General features: G+C 44.9%; 1 protein-coding gene across 1 annotated transcript in view; it reads right to left on the bottom strand.

The window, feature by feature from the left end:
• Window positions 1-22,829, bottom strand: part of PREX1 (phosphatidylinositol-3,4,5-trisphosphate dependent Rac exchange factor 1) — a 774,514-nt gene that overhangs the window by 53,365 nt on the left and 698,320 nt on the right. The window contains exon 28 of the mRNA XM_078651860.1: window positions 6,465-6,553. Within this exon, the coding sequence (XP_078507986.1) occupies window positions 6,465-6,553 (89 nt within the window). The remainder of the gene's footprint in view (window positions 1-6,464; window positions 6,554-22,829) is intronic.

Genomic DNA, 22,829 nt, shown 5'->3' with positions numbered 1-22,829 from the left:
CAGCCAGATGTAGCCCAACTATAGCCCAGTGACAGAATGACCAATCAGCTTCGCAAACCTCCGTTACGCGAAGCGGAGCGCTGTTACAGATATATATCTTTTTTTGAACGTTAATTTCTCAAAATGCACTGGAGCACATATATTGAGACCTAGCAAAGGCACATCGGGCTACCAGTCCCTAATATTTTGCCAAGTTTCGTGCAAATCCATTCAGCCGTTCGATTATTATTATTATTATTTTTTTTTGCCCCGCGGGGCCCTTTTAAAACCTCCACATCAAACCTAGGGGGTCAGCGAGGATCTACTATGCCCCCTTATAGTTATTACCCCCTTTGTTTTGACCTCCTCTTGTCTCTCGATCCTACCGAGAGACAAGATGGCGGCCGCTACGGACTTTTTGGAATGTTGACAGACGCCGGAGAACCAATCAGCTTCGCTTCACAAAGCTCCGTTGCGCGTAAAGTACGCGAACCGGAGCGCTGCCTGGTCCGCTGTTACAGATATATATCTTTTTTTAAACGTTAATTTCTCAAAATCCACTGGAGCACATATATTGAGACCTACAAAAGGCACATCGGGCTACCAGTCCCTACAATTTTGCCAAGTTTCGTGCAAATCCATTCAGCCGTTCGGGCTAAAAGTGAGGCCAACCGCCCTATGGAAAACTCAATGTTAAAAACACGTTTTGGGACCCCCCTTTTTTCTCGGCCCCCCCTTGACGAACCCCCCCCAAATTTTCAAGGGCTGCTCAGAAACAAAATGTGCCATTTTCCTGAAAATTTCAGCCAATTCCGTCCACAAACGCCAAAGTTATTAGACATAGAATTTTCAAAAAACCCATAGAGAAAAAATCCTAACTATATATACCTACTGGCGACCGCCAGTAGGTAATATATATATATATATATATATATATATGTAAATGTAAATGTAAATGTAAATGTGGGATACTTGTAAAGCGCACTGTTACTCTACCCGAGTGTCCTGGCGCTGTAGACCGCTGGGGAACCCGTCCTGGTTTTCCCTGTGAGATGGTCCCTTGCTGGGTATCTCCAGGGTGAAACCAGGCATCCCCAGCGTCTGTGGGGGGCCGTTGTAGAGATGAGGCAAGCTTAATGCCCAGAGTTACCGAGTGTGTTCCCTGGTTAGAGTAGGCACTGAGGCGAGAATTATCGAGTCCGTTGACCATGGTCCAAGACCCTGCCGCGTCGGCAATTGAACCCTGGTCCCGGGCCGTTCTCTGCTTACAGGTCTGCCGCCTCTTACCAGTGAGCCACACCTCTCCATATATATATATATTTATTTTTTTTAAACCAAGATCTATTGTATATATTCAGATTATTTTTTTATACATATGTATTAACATCCATTGTTTTTTAATTGACAACCTATAATTGATAGGTTGGTCAGCAACATGGGTATTTACCATCTATTTTGGCAAATATGAATTTGATATTACTCTGTGTTATTTAATTTATAAATGCATACTTCCACATTTGTCCTTTTGCATAAACTTATCATCTACTGTTGCACTGATTATACACATCTTGCTGCTACATAGCCATAGAACTTCGGCTCACAAAATGATAGTCTGTTGTTTATTTCAGTTTGTTGCACAGGCACTTTAAAAATGGGGAAGTATTGTCGGCGCGTCATGTGATCAAGGTCCTTGTGGACCGAAACGCGTCATGGCGAAAAAAAATTATAAAATAATTTGCACAAAAGAAGAGGTTTCCGTTCCTGCTTTCCGATTCATGCTGCATTTGGACCATATGGAAAAAGGTTAAATGAAAAAAATATATATATATATATATTTTTTTTTTTTTCAAGTTGCCCTCAAAATTGAAGACGCACTCCACAGCTGATTATTTTTTCCAAATACTTTATTTTTGGAAAGCAGAAACCGGCAAATTCATTCAGATTATTTTCTTGCATGACACATTTTGGAGCACCCAGTTTCTTGTTCACAGGCTTTATGAAACTTCGCAGTTGCACCTACAAACACCTTTGTCTACATTCAAAAATACTTTTATTGCCCTACGGTGGGCCTCCCAGGTGAGTTCAGCTGTAAGATGCATGCTGGGACATGTGGTGCTTTTAGTCCAATTCTTACTCTCCAGTGTGTTTTGCTCCGTGACTTTATATTTATATTATTATTCATAGCCTTCCAGTGGGTCGCTGAATACGAAGTGCCCAGTTTATTTTTCTTTGCTAGTGAGCTGTTTCCGCTGGCAGGCACCGATAAGTTCAAAGCCAGCAAGAGAGATATATATATATATATCAAACTTCATCATAGTAAAATAGATGAATAGTGTGGAGGAGGAAAGCGGAATGATGTCGAATCGATACTTCATAGCCTAGGTTTTCCACATCGCAAGAATTAGGTGGCATATGTGGCAGATCCTTCGACAAACTTTGGACCTCTTCACTTATTTATTTTATAAATCAAGCACTACTCCCCACTGGAATGAAAGAAAGGGGCAACTAATGTGTGAGAAACCAGGCAATAGGTGGGTCCATGCTGCATACGTGAATAGCACTTACTCCCACCTCTGCGGTACTGTTTCTGGTTCTGTTGTTGGTTACACACAGTTCATATAAGTTTACAACAGATAAAGGGAAGCTGTAACAGTACTGACTGCTTCAGTTCACTGGTGTATTCTCTTTCAGTCTTTCACAATTTGATGCTGCAGAATTTAACAGGGGCGGCTCCTCCATTTGAGCAGAGGAGCGTCGCCCCACAATTCCCACAGCTGAAAAATAAAATTGTAATAAAGCTTACTTATTACCATTTTAATTTTCAACAACTCGTTCCGAACTAAGTGCCAGTGCTGCAAGTGGCAGCAGCAGCAACCCGTTCCGAACTAAGTGTCAGGACGGGGCAGGTTAAGTGCTGCCGAGTTGCAACAGAGAGCTGTGTGCTTTAAAATGAGCATGTCTCTCTGGCCGGCCTTCTTGGGATGGCCAGCCAGACATGCGCATTTAAAAGTTCTCTAACCTAGCTGGGTTAGAGAAAGAGCAGGCCTCCAGTGCTTTTAGTGCTGCTCTAATGCTGTGAGAGCAGCGCCAGTATTAGATAAAGCAGTTTCCTGTGTCCAGAGTTTCCTAAAGACACTCGAGGGAGAAGGAGGTCACGCTGTGAAGGTAAGTCAACGGTTTTTTTTATCCCCCCACCCCGCCTCAGCACCCACGGTACAAGACGGTCGCCACTGGTATTTAATCACTTTGGGGTGGCAGCACAATTTTTTTTATGTGATGGCAGCAGGCTGCTTCCATCAGGGGGTTTGGAGGTTGGGCCTGAGGGGCAAATGGAGTTTGAACCTCCCCCTCTATCACTCCCACGCCTTTTTACCCAACATGACCCTCAATATTCTCTGCTTCCTTAATGGCTTCACCGGCCCCCCTTTTCCCCTTTATAAATAAAGGGTGAAGTTTTAGTGGGACGTGTCCCAGAAGAGGGCCCACTGCAGCTTCCTCAAAGAGTAAGCTTAAACCTAGCTCTTCATTTTCAAGGTTGCAGGAAGCTTCTATTGGGGACAGTGAGAAGAGAGGTGTACCTGCTTGAACAGACACGTCTCTATGTTCTACGCGGGGTGCAAATAAAGGGGGACTAACATCGATTTGTTCATCCAATCATGCAGGTATAATGGAGGGGGGAATAATGGTGCCTAATTTATTTACTTTTTGTATTTCAAACAGCATTACGGAGAACATTTCCAGCATATGATCTGAACTAAAAACAGATTTCTCCAACAAAGACAAAATAGAACTTAAAAGTCTTTCAATGCATACAAAGAATTCTGAAGGCACACCATCCCTCTCGTTGCTCAACTTTGGTTGTGAACAAGGCAAAAATACATCATGAACATCAGGAGCATCATAGACAGACTCCACGGAGTTACCATTCAGGGGACTTGTACTACAATATAATTAGGGCATTGAGAGGCGCCTGTGGGGGGAGTTTACGGTGCAAATGTTCTACTCCATCGTACTGCTCATTGGATACACGCTCTTCACAGAGTTCTTCGCAGGGTGTATGTTAATGGCTCCCCACCCCCTTGTTTGAACATCAGTGTCAATGTCTGGGAGTGTAAAGTCTTCCCTTAAGTTGGGTTCTCCTTCTAAATGAAGCCTTTTCCACAATTGCAACAATATCCTTCCCGGCATCCTCCCTAGTTCCTACAACATCCCCAAACACACCCTCTACACTGAGTCCCTTGCCGATGTTCCCCTCCATAATGGCAACATATTTACCCTCGATCTTGCTGGATGATTTTTTTCTGCTCAATGGAGGGGATTCCTGATTCTGCTGGTTAAGAGGATGATCCGAACCCATAACTGCATGCAGATCAGCGTCCGAAGCAACAGGTATACCAACAGGAGGAAACTCCGTTTTTGATGGATTCGAAGGGGTGCATAGGCTATGTTTTAACTGTTGAAACCATTGGATAGGATCGTTACCGCAAGGGCCAGGAACCAAGTTTGTCCTTGAAGATATATCTAGTAAAGATCTAATTGGTTCATCTTCCGTGCCTGATCTTATCTGGCCCCTTGCCCCTTCTTGGGACATTTTCGAACTCCCCGTGGAACCATAAGGGTTTCCCTGAACTTCCCCTGTAGACAGGGGGGGGCGATGTTACTAAGGCAAACTTGGAATGCATTCTATCTTGTCCCAATATTGCCTCTGCAGGAACAGTCAGGGGAGCTTTCCGAAAGAAACCCGTAATAGTTGATTGAGATTGAGATTAATAGCAAAGATGTTGTAAATTTTTTGTTCCACTATATGATCTCCTCAATTTCCTTATACAGCTAGGAGATGAGGTAAGTACGCGACCGGAGCGTAATTTTTTAGAGGTCATCTTGCGCATAGGATAGAGACTTATGCCGCTGAAATGCTCTTGAAATATACAGTACGGTTCGTGCTTCACCTGGGGTTGCAAAGGTTGCTTGCTGGGCTTAACTAGTACCTGGTACCCAAACCAAATCAAAACAAAACCGGCACTAAGGCTGAGGCTTTAGCTTAGGGTAAGACCACGGTGTTCTAGGTTCCGTCCCCTGCAGCTCTGCACTCAATGAATCGGGAAGCCTGAGACAGGAACTCTGCTCTCCTGGCAAGGACCGCTATAGCCCCCTCGCAGCCTCCTGCAAATCCCACGACTCCACGCTGCAGCCTCTGTGTGCAGCCTCTATGTAATAGTCCTGCTACAATTTGCGGAATCCGAGGCTTACCGCAACACTGCAGCAGGGAAACTCCTATGCCACTCCTGCTGTGATCCTAGACTTTCGCTATAGCTGTAGCACTGTAGCACCTGGTGTGGCTTGCGGTTTCTCGCTTTCACAGTTCCGCGGTTCTCCTGGGCTCCCACTACCGCCGCCGCTGCTACTGCCAATGCTGCATCTGCTCACGTGATCACTCCACAAGACCTGGACTGGATCTCCCCTCGAAGCTTGCTCTGCCTCGAAACTCACTGGAACACGCCGGGGCAGATGTACAGAGGTGCAGGGGAGCAGAAAGGAAGATGGCCGGGTGGCAGGGTGGAAGGCAGACGCTGGCGTGCTGGAGACTCTTCGCTTGACTCTTCGCTTGCCCCGTGGTCCTTAGACCGCAGCCCCTTGTTGCCCTGGGCAGTCCGCTGTCTCTGGTGATCTTCCGCAGTGGTTCCCGGTGTGTGGTCCGCCTGGTGTTCCCGCTCGTTAGCTGCACACACGCCACGGGGCTCACCACTTGGCACTTTGCCGGCTTCAAGGCCTCTGCCCGGTCGGCGTTTTGCGGGGTTTTTGTGAAGAGAGCTCAGACCGCCGTGGTCGCAATTCGTTGGCGTTCTTTAACAGCTGTCGATGCTGCTACTGCTGTCGCTCACGGCAAACTCAGAGTGCTCTCCACGGCTCCACGGCTCCGCAGAGTGATGCCGTTTCTAAGTGCTACATATGGTATTTGGATTCATGAGTGAAAGCATCTTTCTGAGGAAGAATGCTCAGCAACAACAAGTTGTGTTCAGCGCTGGGTCCTCCTCAAAGAGTCAGCTGCATGAGCCCATGCAGATACCGGCTTCCTATTTTGTATTAGGATAAGATTAATAGCAATGATCAAACGTTGAACTTGAGAGATTTGTTAGGTGTGAAACTTTATAAAATAATCAGTTTTGTTAAATATTTACTGCCAGGGATCAACATATTCTTGTTCAGTTTATTATATGCTAAAACGATTCATAATAGATTAGTTCACAAGAAAGGGTTTACTTGTGTGCGTAGTTTTATAGCGTAAAGTTTACAGGCAACCTGAATTCTTCTTACAGTGGTAAATTTGTTGCTACAGCAAAACAGTGAGTACCATTACATTAAATGGCAGTTTTCTATCATATTTCAAGTAAGAACAATAATCAGACTAAAGTGAACTGATAAACCGCAATATCTAGTCACACTTGGGCTAGTAAAAGATTGAAAGCCAAACGGAAGTTCCTTACCTGACCCCATTTCATCACTTCCGAGGTACGAGCTGTTACTGCGTACGCTTGTGTACGATAGCACGGAGTCACGGTTACTGTTGCCATCACTGCAGAAGTAAAGTATAGTATGCACATTAGAGCTCATATACCATCAGATAATCCTATATGCAACAGTCAGCATTTGATTGTGTATTCTGACCTTGGCAACTCTTATGCTACCCACATATGCACCTCCAACTTTTTTTCAGGATTTACATAGGAATACAGCTAGGTAAACAATACGATGCACATGCATAACATATGAGTGGGAAAATAATTTAATGGAGAACTGTAACACATGCTCTTCAGTGACTCAACAGAAAATTACTGAATTGGCCTTTTTGTTTGACACTAGAATGGACACTTTGGAGGGAGCCGCCATCTTGAATTTCAGAGACTACATTGGTAAAATGTCGAGTTGCGGGTGCAATGGATGTGTGCATCAACTTTTCCATGCCTGAATTTCTTCTGTACTACACATTAGGGCATTTCCTTATTTGCCCATGGGTGCAGCCCCATGAAAAGAAAGGAACGCCTTAGTCACAGAGCCATCACTGCAATACTTATAGGGTGCAGAGCCAACAAGCACTGGCAAAGCACTGGCAAAGCCAATAAGCTGTGTCAATGTGAAAGTCTTTTAGCCATGTTGTCTAGCAGCACATCTGCTGTTCAGCATAGCTAAATGTAACTGAGAGCCCAAAATCACAGGATGTTGAGCCAATGTAGGGGTTCTTGACTCCCCATGTTGAGTATTTTATCCTGCCCCCTATCACAAAAAAGCGCTATGCTGTGGCCTTTCAGTTACTTTCAGCCATGCTGAACAGCAGATGGCTAGTAGACAGAATGGCTAAAAGACAGTCACATTGACAAGGCGAATAGTTCGGGCAGTGCCAAGGTCTATTGGCTTTGCCAATGCTTGTTTGGTGTTGACAGGGTCTTGCTGAATAAATTTGGAGGTGATAGTGAGAAACAGTTGAGGAGCTTTGAAGTGAAGCAAGGATATGGCGTAATGGCCAGAGCTGCTGACACGGGAACTGGGAAACCAGTTTAGAGTCTCAGGGTGTCGGCTGAACAGTTTGTGATTCTCGGCAAATCACTTACTCTTCCCCACGTACAACAATGAATATGTTATTGTGTAACGTAACTGGTGAGCACTTAAAGTGCTCCAATACCAACAGCTGGTGTTAGTACTATCACAAGATGCAGGATGGAACAAGCGTTCCAATATCACTGGATTTTGTAAAAAATAAATACATCAGCGACAAGGTAGTTCCTGGGGAACAGGTCAAGCAGGGAAGCATGAGAAGGATCAGAAATAAAAATGAATGTGTCATTGTGGCATGTAACTGGTGAGCACTTAAAGAGCTCCAATACCATTGGCTCGTGTTTGTGCTATTGCAAGACGGAGGACGGAGCGAGCGCTCCAATACCATTGGATCATGCATAAAAAATAAATAAGTGCTGTTCATGTTTGAACAACTTTGAAAGAAATGCATTAGTTTATGCACATGAATTTTAGTGGTATGTTTGTACATGAACAAGGATGACCAGGGCAAGACGGTGGGCGGAACAAGAACACTAATCTCATTGGATCATTAAAAAAAAATCAACAACGACGAGGGAGGCAGTGGGGAGATGGGTCAAGCAGGGAAGCAGGAGGGGATGGGGAGATGGGCAAGCAATAACGGAAGATGGCGGGAGGAAGGAGTAAAAGAAATACCTTAATTGAAGCAGGATCAGCGACAAAATGAATGTGTCATTGTGGAATGTAACTGGTGAACACTTACAGTGCTCCATTACCATTGGCTCATGTTCGCGATATGGCAAGACGGAGCGAGCGCTTCAATACCATTGTATTGTGCGGCCAAAAATAAATTTTAAAACGCGCTGTTCATGTTTTAACAACTTTTTAAGAAATGCATTTGTTTACGTACACATGTTTTAGTGTGTGTACATGTACAAGACGGGCCTGAAAACACAAATACTATTGAGTTCTTGAAACTATCTGCAAACCGGGAGCAGTGTAAAAAGACATTTACTTGGTCCATGCGCTATTGGAGGGCCAAACCCAAGAAGAGGGCATGACACCTGCATGCCATGATGAATGTCATCAAAGAAAATGAGAGCGACACTGAAGTTTACCAATGGTAGGAGATGGGCAGCCTGTAAGCCCACAAATAAATCACAACACCTCTCTTCAAGACAGCGCATGTGCTGTCTAGCCAAGCAGCGCATGTGCTGTCTAGCCTAGACCTCAGAACAATAGAATTCACACAGGTGCAATCTACAGGCTTTGCCAATGCTTGTTGTGTTTAGAAAAGGGGCGAGTAAGTGATTTATCCATGATCACAAAATGTAGAACGGAGGTCGAGGCTAGGGAGAGGATATGGTGTACTTTCAGGCGAGGATATGGCGTGAATGCCAGAGCTGCCAATTATGGGGCTGGGAAACCAGGTTCAAGTTTCAGTGTCGGCTTAACATCCTTGATTCTGGGCAAATCACTTAATCTCCCAATGCCTACAAAAATGAATGTGTCCTTGTGTAAAGTAACTGGTGCTAATGTAAAGTGCTCCAATACCTTCTGGTGGTGTTGGTGCTAAATAAAACTGCACAAACAAAATGTGAAAAAGAGAGTCAGTGGAGTAGGGGATCTGTGCAACAGAGTTTAACAGGGGCAAGAAACAATAGGCGGGAGGTGGACCAGCAACCAACATCAAATGCGGGCAGCCACTGGGAGATTAAGCGATTTACCTGTAATCACAAGATGTGGAACTGAGGCCATGACTAGGGAGACAATGTGACGTTCTCTCAGAAGAGGATGTGGCATAAGGGCTAGAACTGCTGACTATGGAGCTGGGAAACCGGATTTGAGTTTCAGCGTCAGCTTAACATCCTTGATTCTGGGCAAATCACTTAATCTCCCCATGCCTACAAAAATAAATGTGTCCTTATGTAAAGTAACTGGTGCTTCTGTAAAGAGCTCCAATACCTTTCGATGTTGTTGGCACTACATAAAAGTGCACAAAAAAACAGATGTGAAAAGCAAATTCGGGGAAGGAGGGGCTCTGGAGGACGAGGGGATCTGTACTACGGAGTTCAGTGTGGGCAAGCAGCGATGGACGAGAGATGGACGGGCAACCAACAGCAAATGCGGACTGCCCCGAGGAGATTAAGTGATTTGCCTAAGTTTACGATGTTGTTGTGAAAAGTAACTGGTGTTAATGCAAAGCACTCCAACACTTTCGGGTGGTGGTGACACTATATAAGACTGTACAAAAAAACACAAAAAAGTAACTGGTGCTAATGTGAAGCACTAGACTACCTTCAGGTGGTGTTGGTACTATATAAAACGGCACAAAAAACCCAGAAAGAATCACAGTGTTAGGCTGGTTTACAGTAGTGAACATTAGGAAATACATTGCATCAGAAACCACATTAAAATGACTACTTTTGCCATTAACACTGAGGGGCAGGCAGACCTTGATGACCTTGAGGCTCAGCCAGGCTCCTTTGAAAAGAATTCAATTTAGCAACAATGGCTCACAGAAACACTTCACCTTCACCACAGAATGTGGAAAAGGTAAGAAAGTGTACAGACGGGAGAAATTTGAAGAGCTCGAGTCCCACCCTATGAAATGAGAAGCATCATGGGGAGACACAGACAGTTCAATCATTTCGCACATGAGAAACGTGGCTATGCAATTACAGCAGAAGACACAGGTAGTTTAGAAGCTCTGACGTGCCCTATGACAACGCATACCTGATTCCCTTGAGATCTGCGGTGTAGTCATGCTTAACTCCACCGCACTAGCTCAAATGGTGGACATTTTAAACCTAATTTCAGCAGAAGACTAGATTAGATGAATGTTTGTTTGACTGTGTTGCAAACAGAGTCTCTGTTTAGTGGTCCATGTAACCAGGAAATACAGACTTTAATGATAACACAGGATTTAAAACTCTTAGAGTGTAGACAAGTAACTTCTTTCAGAATAAAAAAAAGACACTACTGACAACAAAAGATAAAAGCCTCCAAGATTAAACTATCTCAACAAAGTATTTAGTCTGACTGAGTCTTAGTTCATGTTTCTTAAAAACCTGCATGGCTTTTCTTTTTTCATTCGCTTTGTTTGTTTTCGTTCTCTTTTTAATATCACTGATTGTAACTATGTTTATGTTCAGCTTTAAATTAGAGAAAATACTAATAACGCCAACTTAAAGAACAACTCGCAATAGGCTTTAAACATATATGAAAAACAAACATGACCCAGAGTTTAATGTCCTACCCTCGGTTTTCCTTCTACATAACTGGTGTCTCAGCAAGGGACCCCACCCCACCTCAAGTCATCCTCTCCAAACAGAAAGTTCTAGGTTTATGGTGAAAACAATCAGATAGAGTCCCACAATTAACGAGTTGTAACAACTCGTTAATGAAACGCACATTGAAAAAGTGGTAGTTTGGCAAAAAACTGTCTTCTTTGAAAAGTATCAGGTGTCTTAAAAATTATCCTGAATGTTTTTAAACAGAAAAAAATACATTAGCGTCACCTCCTGCAAGCCATGAAATTTAGCTCCGAAGGTTTAGAGTCCACTGCAACGTTACAATTGGATAACTAACCTTCACATAGTATTTTCTCACTGTTTACTCCTGCCTTGAGGATTGTGATTTCCTTTTCTCCTCGTGTTACCTTACTCTTATCTTCTGTTTGTACTTTCAGCATACAGTTTGCATATTTCACAACCTCTTGTAATAAATTACATTAAATGTGTGCATCACCCCTTCTCTATATTTGTTACACAAAACAAACTCAATTTCTGTGCCCATCATTCCAATATCACAAACCCCACTGCAACTGCCACTCTCAAGTATTATTAACTTACTTTCCTACTGAAGCTCGATGTTCATTTGTTTTAAAGAAAACAGACGCTGGTTTGGTTGTTCCATAATTAGATTTTTACCAATGTACTGCTCATAGTTATGTGGTATTTAAAGATAGTGAGGCTTTCTTAAGTTTCTAACGCAGGTTCCTTACTTCCTTTCGTTGGCTTCACGGTGAATTGGAACATATGGGAAAACCTGCGATAGCCAGGAATAGCCATTAGGAACCTAATGGGGGCTTGACATGTAGATATGAATAATTAATACGTTGATTTATGGCAATGAAACTGAAATGTGATTTCTGCTGATGGCTGCTCGTTCATTGCTCGTCTGCGGCGGCCCTGTCGAGCTTACAAATAGGTCTACTGAAAAGATCCTAACCCAGGCTTTCAATGAACACTTTCTTTGATCTGCAAAATACAATATAAAACTGCCATGGGAATTCACTGAGTCTATGTACCAAGATAGCAAGCATTAGCAAAGCCAAAAGATCAGGTTTGCAAGCCAGCCTTTCGGGAGGTGCCAATGCTTGTTTTGTCATGGTTTTTGAAAGACATTATTATTCGGGGTGCTGTCAGACTCATCAGTACAAAAAAAACACATTGGCTAAAAGCAAATTTATCTGTTGGGTCTCAAAAGGAAGACATAACCATAATGGTCCCTGCCTCTTAAATTAACGACTGTGTGTGTGTAGATGTGCATGTGCTCCTTGTGAAAGGGCCGGGTTGGGCCACCAAGAGTTAAGTTAGTCAGTGCTTAAAGGGTGGTGACCCACTGCCCCATGCTGTAGTAAGTGGAAGAAAAAAGTGAATGACAATAGCATACCAATTGATGAAGAGGCCTGGCTGAAAGCTCCTACTATATCATGCATACAATTTTAGCAAAATAATAATGTCTTGGCTAACGCCAGGCCTACAAACAAAAATCATTGGCAAAGCCAACAGGTATTGCCTATGCAAGAGCTATTGCCTTTGTCAATGTTTTAGCCATGTTGTACCCCAGCGTGGCTATTGTTCAGCATGGCTAAAGATAATGGCACAAAGGAAAGTGGCGTAGTGTGGAGTACAGTGTCGCAGAGTGATGTGGTGTGGAGTGTTGTGAGGGAGTAGTGTAAAGGGTGGAAAAGTGTAGAGTTGAGAATAGTGTTGTGGAGTAGCAGTGAGTGTCACAGTGGTGAGGCATAAAGAAGAGGGGAGGGGTGTGGAGTAGTGTAGAGTGGTGTAAAGTAACATGCAGTGGCTTAGAAGGAGTTGAATAAAATAGAATGTCAGAGTGGCATAGATTGAAGTAGAGAGTAGTAGACTGGAGGGGCGTGGAGTAGTGTAGGAGGGTGGAATAGCAGAGTGGAGTAGTGTCGCAGAGTGGCTTAAAGCAGAGTAGAATGTCAGAGTGGAGTGGCAGAGTGGCATAGAGTGAAGTAGTAAAGTGGAGTAGTGTGACATAGAAAACACTGGAGTAAACTGGCATGGAGCAGAGTACAGGGACCTGCATAGAGTGTTACAGTGTAGTAAAGTGTCGCAGAGTGCAGTAGAGTTTAATGGAGTAGAGTATCAGAGTGGAGTATCGTGGAGTGTATGGTTGTAGAGTGGCACGTCACAAGATAGCCTCAAGTGAAGTGACGTAAAGTACAGTGGTGCAGAGTGCAGTGGCATAGAGGGCATTGGTTTTGAGTAAAGTTTTTAAAATTCTGCATTAATCATCGCCCTAACCTGAACTCTGAGGGATTGATATGTTTTAATGAATGAATTGTGACTAAATTAGTATTTTATCATGTTTTTACTTAATTTTAAATAAGAAAAACGTTTTTTATTGTACTTTTATGGTCTTCTACGAAAACCGAATAAAGATGTTTTTGAATTTGAATTTGAGTAAAGTGGTGTAGAGTTCATTGGCTTAGAGGGCAGTGACGAAGAATGCAGTGTTTTTATAGAAGAGTACAGAGGCTTAAAGTTGAGTAGTGAAGAAGAGAGTGGCACTGTTAGACCCGTCTGCTTCTGAGAGTCCCCTCACCACTATGATTTCTTTTGTTCCCCTGTACCTCCCAAAATTTGTCGCTTTTTATTTGTCTACCAGGACTTTTTATGTGTTGTTTCATGGGGTTAGATGGTCCTTGACGCCCAGTTGCTCACAAGGTTTGTGGCACCTATTTACAAGGCGCCTGGCCCAAACCTGTGGCATTACAAACTGGGGTTGTCAACCTGTGTAAATGAACTTAAAATGGTGGACACCCTTTTTCCTCATGTGAAGTGACTCCCATTGGAGCCTTCATGAACCCTGGCCTTTTGAGGTTTTGGCGCCCTTTGGTTGGCGCGCATTTCTGACAGGAATTCCTTTATTTTCCTCAGGTACACAAAATGGCTGCTCTAGAACCCCAGTACGGTGGCTGTGAGTGTCCTAAATACCCCTCAAGAGTGCCTTGTCATTGTCACAGCCAGAGAAGGTTCTAGAACCTTCTGGCTCGTGCCAGTACCCCAGGGCACTGGCTATATAAGGCCCAGTCCCTGGCGGCCATTTTAGATGAAGATGATGAAGTTCAGATTAGAGAAGAGATTCCAGACTTGACACCAGATTGACACCTGCCCTGTTGACCCCTGAGGTGGCTGGTAGCGCAGGCAGTAGAGCAGCAAAGGGTTGCTGGCGTTGTGTCTGACTGGCGTTCCAGTCAGCTACGTGAGAAGTGATCTAGCGCCTACAGCGCCTGCCCAGCGAGTACCTCATTGCCCCCAAAGACTGTGGCCCGATTTGTGTGCCTCTCCGCCCCCCCGGTGGTGAACTGTGATCGACTTATCGAGTCGCGAGGCGAGAGCAAGTTCGCCGCGATCGTCAGCTGTGCCCCCTTCGCGTCAGGTGTCTCTAGAGGGGAGCCCGGACGTCTCCGAGCCTCACCAGCGTAGAGCGCTTCCTGCGCAGATAGGTGAGGTGGTGCGCCGGGGCAGGGAAAGGCCGGCCTTCGTTGGGCGGGACTAGCGTCTCTGCCACTCCCCAGTGACCCGGGAGCTGTAGCTGTGGCCGGGAACCCCCCCCCCCCCTGTATGCGGAAGTCAGAGGGAGGTCCGTGGAGCCCCTGAGAGCCCCGTCGCTAATGAGAGGAGTGCTGTGCCCGACTGAATCGTATCTTGACTGCAGCCGATGTGAGGTGGGCCCGTTTCCTCATAGTGAATGCAGCGTTGTGAAGTAACTGTGAACCGGCATTTATTTGACTGTGCGCGAAGGTTGTGTGACCTCTACGGCAGCCCGTTCGTCAGTCTAATGACTTTGAACTGGTGCCGCCTGTGCTCAAGTGGTGCTAAAGCCCGTAGGCGCGCATAGACTTCACCGGCAAAGCAGAGATCCTATCCCGGTGACCGCCGAGTGCAAATGATGTATTTACTGTGTTTCCTTGCCTTCTAGATATACGCGCATACGCCTTGAGTGATTATTAAAGAGTCCCAAACCTTATTTTGTGCTCAGAGAAGCCGTATACCTGGTCATTGAAAACAGCATAAACTGTAAGAGTTATCTTTCCCATTTGAAACGTATTGCAGATGTAATGATTCGAAAGTATTTAATTGGTGGCAGCGATACCAGAAGAAACATGCGGTTGTTTATGTAAATGAACCAATATTTATTCTGATATTTATTCTGATATTTATTGTGATATTAATTCCTGAAGTTATTCTATTTATTAATACTATTTATTACCAGAACTGTATGACCAAAAGAAATGTATATGTGCTTTCCCAGACAACCCTATTTACAACAAAGAACTTTTATATAAAAGAATCGTATTTTTCTACAGCAGTGGTGTGGTGTCCTTCTTTTTGGTGTGGATGTAGAAGGAGTTATTATTGGGTCAGAGCCGGCTTAACACTACAGCCTTCACTTGCCTTGTCACTTGAGCCAAGCTACCCCCTTTGTGCTGGGCTTGCCCATCGCAGGTCCAACAGGCACAGTGAAGATTGCAGTGGCACAGAGTGCAGTCGTGTAGAGTACAGTGGTGGAAGGTAGAGTGGTGCGGTGCAGGATAGAGTAGCATAGAGTAGATTGGCGTGGAGTGCACTGGCAGACTGGAGTTGTGCAGAGTATATTAGAGTGGCACAGAGCGCAGTGGGATAGAGTGCAGTGGCATAGAGTCAATTAGTGGTGTAGATTGTAGGGCATAGAGTGCATTGGTGTAGAAGGCAGTAGAGTTGTGTAGATTTCAGTGATGCAAAATAGAGTGCAGTGGTGCAAAGATGAGTGGCATAGAGTTCAGTGGCAGAGAGTGTAGTGTTGCAGAGTAGAATGTAAGAGTGCAGGAGTGTAGAATGGCATAGAGTGCAGCAGTGTAGAGTGGTGCAGATTAAAATAGCATTGTGTAGAGTTCAGTGGCGGAAAGTGCAGTGTAGAGAGTCCTAGAGTGCAGTGGCGTAGAGTGAAATGGTGCAGAGTAGAATAGAGTGGCATAGAGTGTTGTAGAGTATAGTGGAGTAGAGTGTAGTGGTGCAGAGTATATTGACGTAGCGTGAAGTGACGTAGAGCAGAGTGTTGTAGAGTATAGTACATTTACATAGTGGCAGAGAGTGCAGTGGCATTGAGTGGAGTGGTGTACAGCAGAGTGGCGCAGGATAGACATTCATAGCGCAGGATTGGAGAGGCATATGGTAAATTGGAGTGGCAGAGGGTAGTGTAGAATGGCGTGGAGAGCCTTGGTGCAGAATAGAATAGAGTGGCTCACAGTGCAATGGTGCAAAGTAGATTGGCATAGAGTTCATTGGTTTTGAGTAAAGTGGTGTAAAGTGCATCAGCATAGAGTGGAGTGGCATAGTGTACAGGGGTGAAGAGTAGAGTGCTGTAAATTGGAGTGGTGTAGCATAGACTGCAATGGCATACAGCAGAGAGGAGAAAAGTGTAGGGCGTAGAGTGAAGTGGCTTGGAATAGATTGTTTCAGAGTAGAGTGAAATGGTGCAGGGTAGTGTGCAGTGGCATTGAGTGCAGTGGTGTAAAGTAGAGTGTCATAGAGTGCACTGATGCAGAGTAGATAAGAGAGGCAGAGAGTGGATTACAGTAGCGTGCACTGGCAAAGTGGAGTGGTACAGAGTAGAGGGCAACAGCATAGAGCGCAGTGTTGCAGAGTGCAGTGGCATACAGTGGTGTGGAGTGACGAAGAGTGCAGTAGTGTAGAGCGGCGTACAGTGCATTGGCATTGAGGAAAGTGGTGCAGAGTGGCATAGAGTGGAGTGGCGTGGAGTGGCGTAAAGTGGAGTATGCATGCTCTGATAGTGCACTGCCGTTATAGACAACACATCTTAAATTTGAATGACCGTTACATTTGCACAGAATTACTCAAAAATGTGCTTCATTTGTGCTTTCCTAATTCGGCTATATTCCTAAATACCTGCACAGTTAATTTAGAGACATTTAACTTTTGTTGTGTGCTAGAAAAACATAACATCCTACAGCCTTCCTCCAGCACGCACCCAGTAGTCAGCATGATTGTCACAGAAATCCTCTCACTTTGAAGTCAGAGGAAGAAAGGTAAATACCAAGCTCTCTCGGAACACAGAGCCTGACATTTTACCTCTGTTTTGGAATGCACAGCATAATGTGACTCAATAAGAACACGATTTAAAGCCAGTTTTAAAGAAATCGAACACTGGTGGAAGAAAACAGTAAACAAGGGATGCTCTACGGAAGTGACTAGCTCAAGCTGGATAGCCTAAAATAAATAAAGCCAGCAAATAGAAACCATGCAAATGTGAGTTACAAACCACAAAGCCAATGGTAAGCAATGGGCAGAATGCATTCCCAGGAAACTTTCTGAATGTCCGTAAGATGTCTTTAGCAAACCAGACAACTGCGCTGTCTGGCAGACTTAGACCTAACAAACACAGTATTTCCCATATTATTGGTCATATATACATCTAAGCCTTCAGACAACTTGTCTACTGCAGTTATAACTCCAAGGCTCTGAACCATCAATAAAGCATATACAAAACTCCACCAATAGTAAGAATTGCTCATTGAACTCCCAAACATATCTGCGGCAAATACCTTAATTGATGTCTTATAAATGGTGAAAGATTCTGTACATCCGGGGTCAAATGAGAAGAAACACCATTTCTTACAGAGCTCTGTTGACATATGTACTTAGCTACTAATTCCCTAATGAACATTAGATTGGTTATAGCTGAAAAGGCAGCAGATGGCCAACACAGTTTCTGAAAAATGCGACCTCAGTTTAGCCTTTACCCCCATACACTACTTCAGGCAGTAGAATGCTTACATTGGACTACATATTTCTCGCACTGTAAAAAGGCAATGCCATGCAATGCAAAGGGGTCACACCTAGGCATCATTCGTCACTGCCCAGATATGGGTCCTTTCCTCATTTTGCCACCTGATTCAAGTTAGTCTGGCTGATGAGGGGTGTTACCTCGAAACCGGCCCCAGGGTGCTTGTTTCCAGTCTAGGGAAGACCTGGCTTGGCAGTTCGGGCTGGACTGTTCCCATGAGGAACAGGGTCATGACTGATTTGCATATGGCTGGGTCTGAACTGGGGTGGTGAAGTGAGAAAAGAACGATTATGGATTCAATCCAGATCTGGGGGTGAGTGTCTCAAAAGTGTCAGAATTCCGTCCATATCCTTGTGTTTGCGCAGTTTCCTCATTTACCATCTCTCTTCCCTGCTAAAATGTGCTTCCGACCTCCATAGCTCCCCAAATAGTAATTCAACACTCTTTAATCACTCTTTATTCACCAAATTTACACATTCCAAATGGCCTAACTGTAACTATTTCATCCACACATCCTACACAAAAGCCCACCTAAATAGAAATGATACCTGCATACTGCACAACTCCACATCAGCAAATGCTAACCACTCAAGGATAGACAATGTTACTGTGGCCTGCTTGCGTAGTACAGAATCTGGCTTAAGGTCCACTCCCAAGCCATTATGGGTGCAAAGTTCCATCTCTCTCTCTCTTTCAAAACAAGCACTCGTCCTAAAGCTGCATCTGCACATTTGTTGCTTCAAGTATGGACTTTATTGACTGCAGTATTGTCTACATACTCAAATTCACACAATCTTCTCAAAGCCATTTTCACTCCATGACCATATTCTTACTTTGAACTAAAAAGTTTAAATGTATTACCCCAATCTCTTACACCTTAGATTGGCAATCGACTGAAGGAAGAGCCAAATTTAAACCTATTTGCCTACAAAAGCAAAAGGAACAACTGATGGATGGAATGCCAAACAATGCAAACATTCACCCCCAGTCACAAGGATCTGGGTTTAATGAATCATTCTTTTGCTCACCACACCACCCCAGTTTGGATCGAGCCATATGCAAATCAATCTTGACCCTCTTCCTCATTGGAACAGTCCAGCCCGAACTGCTAAGCCAGTTCTTCCCTAGACTGGAAAAAAGCACCCTGGGGCCGGTTTCGGGGTAACACCAGGCTAGCTTGAATCAGGTGGCAAAATGAGGAAAGGACCCATATCTGGACAGTGACAAATGATGCCTAGGTGTGCCCCCTTTGCAGTGCATGGCATGGGGCCCACATCTGGGCATACCCTCCCCACTTACCTACAAAGCCCGGCACCTATTTATGCCTCAATCCCATGGCACTCTAACATCTTAGAAGGATGGAGGGCTTGGATGCAGGAACTCTTTGTGGTTAGAAATACCTATATCCAAAATGGCCCACGTTGAACACCAGTCTTTATTTGGAGAGACAACATATGTCTGAAATTTTCCTACAGTAGACTTGGGTATCAGATCTTCTCTGATGTTATTCAATCACTGTTTAAAAATGTTCAGTTTCGGCTTGATCAGGCCTATCCTCTTCCTACTCTTCTGTCATAAATTTTCACAAACACCAATTCCTGGAACTGCTTGATAACATGAAGTGCCTGGATACCAACATAGAACTAAGTTTTCTTGTCTAATTCTCCACCTTCTCCTTCTATACCTATCTAAATTGTGAATTATTGTAAATGTTGGTGAAATGGAACACAATGGGGGAACCATTGCAGAATAGAATTGCCGCTGTCTGGACCCTTTGCCGCTTTTGAGGTCATCTGTTGCTGCTGAGTCTGGTGCCTTTGCCCTCCCGCCTCCCGCCGCTGACCCCTGCTCCACCTCGGGGTCTGGCAGCCGAGCGGAGTGCGGTGGAGGGTGCAAAAAACTACACATCCCAGCATCCTTAGCGGCGCTAATCGCGTCAAACGCGCGCCAGGAGGCGCTTAAGTACAGAGTCACCCCGGTCGAGGGGGGGAACCATTGCAGAATAGAATTGCCGCTGTCTGGACCCTTTGCCGCTTTTGAGGTCATCTGTTGCTGCTGAGTCTGGTGCCTTTGCCCTCCCGCCTCCCGCCGCCGACCCCTGCTCCACCTCGGGGTCTGGCAGCCGAGCGGAGCGCGGTGGAGGGTGCAAAAAACTACACATCCCAGCATCCTTAGCGGCGCTAATCGCGTCAAACGCGCGCCAGGAGGCGCTTAAGTACAGAGTCACCCCCGTCTCGCGGGACGCCGGGCGAAGCCCGGGCCAAGGGCGGGCCCGTTTCAGCCCGTTCCAGACTGAACCAGGCTGGGCTGGGCCACCCCTCTTTTCATCTCATCCCCGGGGCTGTGCCCCAAAGGTACTGTCTCCGAACTATTGACTGTGTTATTTGACTGTCTAACCGGGAGATTTAAATTGTTACAATCATGACCAGGGGTTCAAGAAGTAAAACTGCCTCTAAAGCTGCTTCATTTACTGGCCCTATTGATCTATTCATTTCTAAAACAACAGAGGCCATTAATCAGAACATCGCTGTTTTAGAACGACGGGTCTCTCAGGACCTTGCGATTGCCCGGAGATCTTCTCTGGGCCCCATAGCGACTGCCTTAACACCATTACCATCATTTACTCCAATTCCTATTTTAATACAATCAGGCACTACAGCACAAGTACATACCATCCCTAGTGCTGTAGACCTATCAGCTACCAATCTGTCATCGGAAATGGATTTAACGGAGAATCTTGAGACAACCCCTGACCTTGAGCACATCCTATCCGATAATCCGGCTCAGGATTTAGCACAGGTCAACAAGTTAAGGGGGGCTAGAGAAGGCGCTGTTCCGAAGCAGCCTGATGAGCATAAGAAGGGGAGTTCTAAATTAAATCCCATTTTTACCAGAACTAATAATGGGTCTAGTGATCTACCATCTAAAACTGTCCTTTCCAGTAATAATCTTGGAGCATCGGTTCCATCTGTCGCACAAGATTCCAATCCGATTAATGTAAATGTCTTAGAAGGTGAATCCATCCCGCCAAACAGTGATTCATTACAACTTCTTGCTAGCTTTAGGGATTTATTAATACACCATCTTCAACCCTTAGAGAAGAGCATCATGGCAATAGAAAAGCAACTTGCCATCCTCCTTTCCAAATCATCCAATCAGCCTGGGGTGGGTACTATCAAAGCAGGAGGGGCTCCAACTGTTACTAGTTTGGGGTCCACTCCGGCTAATTCATCTAGATTGCTGGTTACATCAGTAGCACAGGCAAAAACCAATGAGCTTCCAACCCCCACCTTAGTCTCTGCCTTGAATAAGAGTATACCTCCTAAATCTAATGCTACACCCATATCGCAGCCTATATCTCAGGCCCACACAACAAGTCAACAAAACTCTACTCAACCCACGCCTGCAGTTATACCACCAGTTGTTAATGCCATCACAACACAGGGGTCACTGCAGCCGCCCCCAGATAAACCCGTGATCCCTCAAAAATCACATCATGCAGATGCCAAGAGGGGGCCCAGGTACAAACGTCCGGTACATCTCCCACCGGAGGTTTCTCCTTTCACGGTAATCTTAACGGGAGTTCCGGAACTCCCAGTAGGTACCGATGAACCTTCCTGGTCCCTTTTGAATAAAATCCTTCAATGGCTTAGCATTAACAGGCCAGTACAGCCTGCTAATACTTGTAGAATATCTTCTGTTCGTAGGGTTTCATGGGTGGGGTCGAGTCCAAAGAGTATTCAGGGGGATTGTGTCATTGTTACTTGTGTTGACGCATCCTCGGTGAATCACATCTGTTCTTGGCCAGAGTTGGAGAAGAAAGGAGGAATTGATACCCAGAGGCTCTCGTTTTTCTATCCCCCAGTATTAAATTTTCATGCTCCAACATTTGCTCCCAATTGGGTTATTCCTCATGAACAACCTTGGAATAATGCCCCCTGGCATCCCAATAAAGGCCACCCTATGGGGAATGGATGGCAAGGCATCCATATCAGTAATAGGTATGACTGCCTGGAGATGGTTGACTGACATAGAGCTTCATCTTTCCCTAGTCAGTTGGTTATCGAGCAGCCTGGTTTAGCCTATGAATGTCAGTCATCTGCCAAGGTCAGAGCTTCAGCATCACCTACGCCGGTCTGTATACCCATTGCTGACCTGGCGGACGGACGAGATGCTATGGGAATAGAGGGCAGCCCTACAGATTCCCCCCCATCTTATAACTCTACTAGTACCACTCCAATTACTAATTCCTGTAAAGTATTCAATTGTAATGGTCCTGATACTAGTACATCCATCGACGGCCCCAGACCAGGCCCAGTCGCAAGCATCCAGGTAGCTAGTTCAGCCTTATCCTGTGTTACCCAGCCAGAGACGGCTACCGCTGACACAAGTAAGCCCGTTGGTATTTCCCTTATTTCCTGGAATATCGCTGGCATTGCCAGTAAAATAGATACACCCTTTTGGACTAGGTTTATTGGGGAAGGATACGACTTAATCCTCCTCCAGGAAACTTGGTGTCTGGACCATATTAATATTGAAGGCTACTCATCGCACTGCCTGATAGCTACTAAATCTAGCTCGGGCAGGGCCAAGGGGGGCCTCTTGCTGCTCCTGTCCAATAAGTTGATTAACTGTATAGTCAGAAGTAGTACATCAGTTGGGACCTACAGCCAGGTTGTAAGGGTGGAATGTAGAAAAGGTATTGATCTGGTTATAGTTAATTTCTACAACAATATCTTTGATGCCACTAGAGGAGATATTTTACCACCTCTTGAAAAAGAAATCGTTAGGGTTATGGGAATTTCGAAAAGAAAGGCAGAGGTCATCTGGGTAGGGGACTTTAACTTACAGCCCTGTTATTTGTCCAATGGGAACCCCTGTGGTCTTGGAACAGCTATGTATAGCCAATGGGGGGGAGTGGGAGAGAGGGAGGATTCCCTCCACTTCCCACACTGCAAATATGGTTCTATATTGAACAATATGTTAATTACGCTAGACCTGACCCTGTTAAACTGTAACAAAAATATTCAGGCAGTTACATGTCCTACCTTTACTGGAAGGGATGCGGGGTCATTTATAGATCACATTTTGTTGTCTAGTAGCGGAGACTTTTGTAATTTACATGTTAAAGAAGAAAGTCTCAGTGACCATAACAGCATTTGTATATCCCTCCTAGGGCATGGTACCCCAACAAAGTCAGTTGAACAATGTTC

The sequence above is a fragment of the Lissotriton helveticus genome, chromosome 7, assembly GCF_964261635.1.
Source record: "Lissotriton helveticus chromosome 7, aLisHel1.1, whole genome shotgun sequence".
NCBI lineage: Eukaryota > Metazoa > Chordata > Amphibia > Caudata > Salamandridae > Lissotriton > Lissotriton helveticus.
The sequence above is the reverse complement of the archived record's forward strand: the minus strand, read 5'-3'. Positions and strand labels throughout refer to the sequence as shown.